Source organism: Heterocephalus glaber, unplaced genomic scaffold (genome assembly GCF_053883595.1).
Source record: "Heterocephalus glaber isolate CG9 unplaced genomic scaffold, H.glaber_assembly_v1.0 deba00001479, whole genome shotgun sequence".
Taxonomy (NCBI): Eukaryota; Metazoa; Chordata; class Mammalia; order Rodentia; family Bathyergidae; genus Heterocephalus; species Heterocephalus glaber.
Genome location: NW_028258316.1, coordinates 7152883 through 7160012, shown reverse-complemented (window position 1 = coordinate 7160012; position 7130 = coordinate 7152883). Strand labels below are relative to the sequence as shown.

At 52.0% G+C, this 7130-nt stretch overlaps 1 protein-coding gene across 1 annotated transcript; it reads left to right on the top strand.

Moving 5' to 3' along the window:
• Positions 1-2659: 2659 nt before the first annotated feature.
• LOC147826064 (neutrophil gelatinase-associated lipocalin-like) lies at positions 2660-5636 on the top strand. Its single transcript, XM_087183382.1, has 5 exons — positions 2660-2797; positions 3218-3354; positions 4694-4773; positions 4961-5080; positions 5440-5636. Exons 1-5 carry the CDS (start codon positions 2660-2662, stop codon positions 5634-5636), a joined length of 672 nt encoding a protein of 223 aa, XP_087039508.1.
• Positions 5637-7130: the final 1494 nt, after the last annotated feature.

Below are 7130 nucleotides of genomic sequence, written 5' to 3'. Positions count from 1 at the left end.
GGTTGCTGTAGGTGATCTGGAAGTCTGGTTTTGAGACTTATTTACGTGTTTTCTCATTTTCACCAGGGGTGGGGGGAGGGCGGTGCTGTTGGCACCAGTGCAACTGACCTCCTCTGAGCTAGGAGAGGTGGGAGAGGGGCTGGGAGCAGTGGGACAGACGGTGGCCTGGACTCCTATTCCTCTGAGCTGGGAGTGGTGGGATAGCAGCTCAGAAGCCCCTTCCTCTCGGCCGGGATTCGTGGGACAGATGGCAGCCCAAAAGCCCTTTCCTCTAGGCCAGGAGTGGCAGGCTAAATGGTGGCCCAGAAGCCACTTCCTCTGGGGCCAGGAACAGTGGGACGGCAGCTTAGAAGCCCTTACCTCTGGGTGGGGAGCGGCAGGATGCATGGTGGCCTGTAAGCCCCTTCCTCTGGGCTGGGAGCAGTGGGACAGCGACTCAGAAGCCCCTTCCTCTGGTCCAGGAGCAGCGGGACAGATGGTGGCCCAAAAGCCCTTTCCCATAATGTTGATGTCCTGATGAGACTTGGGCCAATTCTCAGGGTCCAAGATAGATGGAACAGAGGAAAATCCTGTCCCTACTCACTCCCTTAATACTGGGGCCTTTGCCAGGGAAGTACTCAAGGGTCCACACTGCCCAGAGTTCTGGCACTTGGAATGTTCTTCTGCATGTGTGGAACTGTGCATAGAAATACAGAGAACTTGCCCATAGCCCTTGGGCCTCTCTGATGGTTTCTATTGTGACCTTGACCTGTTCCTGCAGAGCCATCACATCACCTCCCAAGCTGTCTGTCTATGAGCTGCAGATCCCCTGAGGAGCCATCAGTAAGCCATGTAGAAGTTTTACATCAAAGACCCTGCTGTGGGGAAGCTAGGGCAGGTCTGAGTCCTGCTCAGTGTCTGCTTAGAGGGACGCAAAGCTGGATAAGGTCTATACTTGTGTCTGCTATGGCCAGAAGCCAGTATTCTGGCTATTCTGGACCCATCCCTCAAGTGCCTCCCTTGAGGGAGAGCTAAATGGGTCTTCCTAGGCACAGGTTAGCAACAACCTAGTCTAATCCACCTGAGAGCAGAGAGAGGCTCCCTGGAGGTTGCATCTCAGGAATATAGTCTGCCTCTAGCCTGATGTCCAGAAGCATAACACGTGAGCAGTGTCTGGCCTTACCATGAGGGACACAAGGAACAGGGTCAATTTTGACCAGTGGGAGAAGGAGTGAGAGGCAGGAAGGTGAACAAGGAGCAGAGAACAATGCTGAGAACAGCTACAGAGACCTTAAACTTGGGCTGACTGTGGCCCCTGTGGAGCCCTATTTTCAGGAGGCCAGATCAGGGTTCTAGAGGCCAGTGTGAACTTCTGGGAACAGAACATGGCAGCCCAGATATTAAGCTGGAGGAATAATCACCCCTGCTCATTTCCCATGGCTCTCAGAATCACCTCTCATGGGTGACATGCTGTGGAGCACTGTGACCAGCAAGTAGGACAGAGGTCACAGGACGAAGGACTGGATGACCCTCTGGGTTCACGGTCCCTTAGTGATACTACCCTGCCCAGGGTCACTGAGGCCATAGTGTCCCTCCCTAAGAGTTTCCAAGTTTCAGGCCAAATCCTGATACCCAGTGACCCAAATCAACTGTTGTACCTAGCAACAGAGTGCACCCAACTTGGCCTGAGTAATTGCCCTGCATGGTGCCCTGACCAGGGCTCCACAGTGAGCTGTGACTGCAGCCTTCACACTCCACTCTGTCAAACAGTCACATCTATGGCCCATGTACCTGGCTAAGGGTCTCTGCATAGTGCACTCACAGGAGAGTTCAAGTCACTGAGAGACAGCTGCTGTCCTGTGTGGCTCTGGAAAAGGGGGAAAGACTGTGGGGAAGGAGAGGAGCTCCAGGCAACTCACCTCATGAAAGGGCTTGGCCTTGGCTCCTGTGAAGGTTGGGACCTGAGCTCAGTAGGCTCAGAGCCAACACTCTGTCCTCTGTCCAGAATGTCTACTATTAGCTACATTGCCCTTGCCTGATCTTTACAAAACCAGGAAGCAGCACAAGGAAAGTGGGACCAGAGTATTCTTCTTTCTTCATTTTTCTTTTTTTGCTTGGTTTAAGGCGGGGCCTCACTCTGCAGTTGAGGCTGGTCTTGAGCTCACTGTGTAGCTCAGGCTGTCCCTGAATTCACAATGATTCTCCTGCCTTGGACTCCCAAGTTTGGGATAGCAAGGGAGTGACATTGTGCTGGGGCATCCCCTGCTTTCTCTGGATGCAAGCAGGGGGGCTTCTGCAGAAACCTCTACTGGGGGTGCACAGATGCGGAGATGACAGCTCCTCTGTTCCTATGCCACTGACCCATAGAAAGGACTAATCCATTGAAGGAAGAGGCACAGTGGGCAAGAGTTATTCCCTCCAGCACCGTGGAGCTCTGTGAGTGTCCTCTGCCACATTCCCCTCTGTGCCTTGCACAATTCTGATAAGGGCTGGGAAGATATCCTGCCATATGTTTCCAAAGTAGTTGCAGGCAATTGGTCAACATTCCTGTATTTCGCAAAGGATGGATCAGCCCATTTTGTGGAGGCCACAATCAGGTGGGCCATAAATAGTTCCCCAGGTTGGGCTCCTCAGCACTTCTCTTCTCCAACACCTGCCAGCCCAGCAGCTCACAGAAGCCATGGCCCTGGGTCTCCTGTGTCTGGGCCTCACCTTGCTGGGGATCCTGCAAACCCAAGCCCAGGATCCCCCTCTAGCTGTGCCCCTGAATCTACCTCTGTACAAGGTTCTCCCTCAACCAGACTTCCAAGATGACCAGGTAAGTCTCTGGAAAGGCACCTGCAGAGAGGGTTCGGTGACAGGGACACAAGGAGCACAATGAAAAGAGGCCAAGTGACTCAGAGGCAGTGTTGGGTGGGAAGAATAGGACTCAGGGAGTCCAGGCACAGTGCATGCCATGTGGGGCTTCATCAGTCCTTGCATACAGAGGAGGAAACTGAGGCTCTGGAAGCGCCCCCCCCCAGCACCTTGGCCAGAGCCACCCCATCCCTTACAGTTCAGGACAAAAGTCTTTATCCAGGGTCCCTCCTGGCCCTTGGAGATCCCATAACCTGCCAGGTTTTCAGTGTGGCCCCATGTCCACCAGAGAGCTGTCAAGAGGTACAAGAAGGACAGGGTGGTGGGGTAACTGTGGGATGACCATCACTGGGCTTTGTCTGTCATTGATCCCCCCTTTCAGTTCCAGGGGAAGTGGTACACCATAGCTGTGGCAGACAACACAATACGGTTTGAGAGCTTTACTCAGCTACACATGTATAGCACTGTCTTTGAGCTGAAAGATGACCACAGCTACAATGTCACCTCCAGAATCTTCAGGTAAAGTGACAACCTCCTGGGACTCTGAGAGGCTAAACAATGTCACAGCCAAGGGGTGACCAAAGCTGAGAGATACAGTCATTCCTCTGCCCTGAATCTGTCTTTTTTCCTCCCTCCCTTCCTTGCAACAACCTTCATGGGTGGCTCCAGAACAAATTAGAATCAAGAGAGACAGTAGGGTGTCCAAGAGTGCTAAGAGGGACACCGGATCCAGACTGGGACCTCAAGCAAGGCCTCCATCTAGGCTTTGCAATGAAGTGACCAGAAAGGAGCCAACTTTCATGTAATCCTAGTAGACTCAGCTCCAGAGGGAGAGGCAGGATAATTGGTAATTTGCAGCCAACCTGGGCAACTTAGTGAGACCCCATGTTGACAAAAAAAATCCCAAAAAACAAAAAACAAAAAAATAACAGGGCTGGGGAAAATATAAAATAAAAAGCAACAGGGCTGGGGAAGTAGATCAGTGTGAGGTGCAAGGGTTCAATCCCTGCTACCAACAGTGCCACTAATAAAAAAAATGTGCTTCAGGATCCTAGCAGGGCTGGTGGACTCTGAGTCAGAGAGCCTCACCATAGGGGGCTGCAAAGCAGCCAGATATCAGCATGGGAACCAGATCAGGGGCTGGTGTGCAGCCAGATGGGAGCGCTCACAGGCCAGTCTCTGGGGCTTCTCACCCTGAGGTAGGGCCTGGCCCAGGGGTCAGGGCCCAGCTATAGCAGAGGAGGTGTAGAGAACCCCTAGGTAAGGTATCGGTTAGATGAGGTCAAGGAAGGGGGACCCCCAGGCTCAGAAAATTGCAGTGAGCTCTGGCTCCTGTCACTGGATGGATTGGAGTTGGAGCATTTATGAAGTAAGGAGTACAAGGAAGGTAGGCACCTTATAGGAATGTTCTGGGGTTCAGGAGTGGGGTCAATTGAGGGGAGAGTTCAGGTGTGGCCCATGGGCTAGGTCAGGGTTTGGCATGGAATGGACTAGAAGGTCAGAGGAAAATGCCAGAAGAGATAAGAGGAGCAGCAAGATCAGAGCTGGGGTCAGGGCCCGGGGTCTGAGTGTTTGACAGGCTGGCACAAAGTGGCAACAGAGGAGACAGCAGGCAAGACTAAGGTTCTAGCTGCCCCTGCCTTAGATGAGGCAGAAGCTCAAAAGAAAAGGCCCTTGGGGGCCCAGGGCATGGGGTTTGCCAGGTGGGACCCCTGCCGTAGGTGGACAGGATGTCATGGACTGAGCTGGACTGGGGTTTCAGAAACTTGCCTCAGCCCTGGGCCCACCTCATCTAGCTCAGGAGGACCAAGCTTGTGTTATGGCCCTGACCAGACCCCCACCATTTCTTTATCCACAGTGAAGAGCAATGTGAAGTCTGGGTCAGAACCTTTGTCCCAACTGTACTTCCTGGCCAGTTCACCTTGGAAAATATAACACGTGAGTCCTCAGTGAGAGGGGCTCTGGGATTGTGACTGGTATGCAACATCATTGCAGAAGGGTCCAGGCTTCCCTGCCCCTGCACAAATGTCCTGTGGGGAGGACCTACTGCTCGCTTTTGCAGAGCAAACAGACAGTACCTTCCTCCTGACCAGGCCAGGAATGACCCTTGCCTTCAACACTGCAGGATTCGATGGATTACAGAGCTCCATTGTGAGAGTGGCAGCCACCAACTATGATGAGTTTGCCACAATATTCTTGAAGACCATTTATAAAAGCAGGGTATACTTTGAATACATCCTCTTAGGTAGGTCTTCACTCATCACCTCAAGAATCTGGGTTCTGGTAAAGATGGGAGAGGGGGGTCCTCTACACAAGACACCAGTGTCTGATCTAGTTCAAGCCCCCCTTTCATGGAAGAAGTTTTCCCACAGACCCTCTATGGGAATGAATCTGAGGCCTCATTTAACCATTCAACAGTATTTACAGAGTAATCTGGGAGGGGTGGCTCATGCCTTTCATTACTGGAACTCAAGAGCCTGAGGCTGGAGGTTTGAAGTTTAAGAACAGACTGAACTGCATATATATCAAGACCCAGCCCAAAAAGATTTATGAAAAATTATGACATTCACTCTTTTTTCTACTCACCATCCATCTTGGCCACAGGGAGAAGCAAGGAGGTGATTCCTGAAGTGATAGAGGTCTTCCTCAACGTTTCCAAATCTTTGGGCCTCACTGAGAAGGACATTATCTTCACTGACCCCACCGGTAATATCCAACTGGGGGGAGGGGGACGGAATGTGGGATCTGTCCGGTCTGATACTGTCCAACCAGAAATGGAAAGGGAAGACTTAGACCCTTAGCCTAGTCCCTGGAGAGGTAGTGTCTTCTGCACTGGGGTTTATGAGTCCATTCCCAAGTGCTCATCATGACAGCTTAGCTAACATGAGCCCAGGTGACAATTTCAGGCCCAAGACTGAGCTTTCCCACTCTCACTACCTTGGGGCACTTCCTTTCCATATATTGGGTTTCTGTCCTTGGGCACCTCGTCCCAATAATCTGGGTCATGTTCTGGGCCACCTACCCTAAATATACGGGAGTGTGCTGTCCTGGGCCATCTCCCCCATCCCTAGGCCTTGCTGGTTCCAGAAGCGGGAGATGTGCTTACTTTCAAAGGGCCTGTCCTAGACAGGGAGGTCCACTCAGGCCATTCAGGGCTATTGGCTTCATGTATGGTAGGGCTTAGCATGTAAACAGTTTGGAGGCTTTGGTTCTGAGCAATGGGAAGCCCATCCCTAGGTCCTGAATTCATGGAAACCCCAGATCTTTTGCAGTTGGGCTGATTTGGGCCTGAGTTAGCCAGGGGGCAGCACAGGGGTTTTGGAAACCAGAAATAACAACACACACACGCACACACGCACACGGAACCCTGTCTGTTCTGATGTCCGATCTTTCTTCCCCACAGAGAAGTGCCTCGATGACTGAAAGGAAAGTGAGTATGGCAGGGTGGGAGGCTTTTAGGAGGCCAGGGTGGGTGGACTGGGGATCTTAGTCCTGCCTTTCTACCTCCATTTCCCCAACCCAAACCACGGCCATTACTCTCTTGTTACTTCTCAGGTGCCTCATCTGTTTGCATCCCATGTCTGTCCTGACATTTATGTTAACGGTGCCATCTGGCTACCCAACCACACACCATACCAGTGAGACAATTGGAAGACTCTGCTAACAGTGCATTGATGCCATCCCCCAGCCAGCTACAACAAAAGCCACCCACTGATGGAGCAGCTCTTGTCTGTTAAATAAACTCAAGCCCTCTGATCTCCAAGGGTGTACTCATTGTCTCCTGCATCATGAGGAAGAGGAAGGACAAAGGGTGGGCTCACATCAGCAGCATTCCCAGGGCCTGCTGTCCCCAGAACCTAGCCTAATGTTATGGCCAAGAGAGAAGGAACAAGGAAAATAAGAATTTACACTCCCTAACACCATCATGGCCACTGGCTTTTGGAAATCCTTCCTGAGCAGAACAATGGCATGCTTATTCTGCCTTAACTCTGGACTCCTCCATTCAGCCCTGGGCCAAATCCCAAAGCAACCTAAGAGGGGAACTCTATATAATAGAGGCACTAATCAGATCAAGCCTCATGCCTGCCCTCAGTCACATGCAACAGGTCTCATAGCATCATCCACAAAGTGGGTGGGGAGCAGAAGAGCCCTGGAAGGGTGTAAGGGGCAGCCACGTCCAGCTCACCAGGACCCTGTAGATGCTGCGAGATGGTAACAAAGACAAGAGGGTGCATATGCGTGGGTCAGAAGCAGAGGTCTATTCCAGTACACAGTGTGCAGAGTTGGGTCCCAAC

Bases quoted from the DNA above. Each gene is read 5' to 3' on its own strand.
- LOC147826064 (XM_087183382.1), top strand. From the start codon at position 2,660: ATGGCCCTGGGTCTCCTGTGTCTGGGCCTCACCTTGCTGGGGATCCTG. The intron at 2,798-3,217 runs GTAAGTCTCTGG...CCCCCCTTTCAG, and splicing joins CAGACTTCCAAGATGACCAG to TTCCAGGGGAAGTGGTACAC. The intron at 5,081-5,439 runs GTAGGTCTTCAC...TCTTGGCCACAG, and splicing joins CTTTGAATACATCCTCTTAG to GGAGAAGCAAGGAGGTGATT.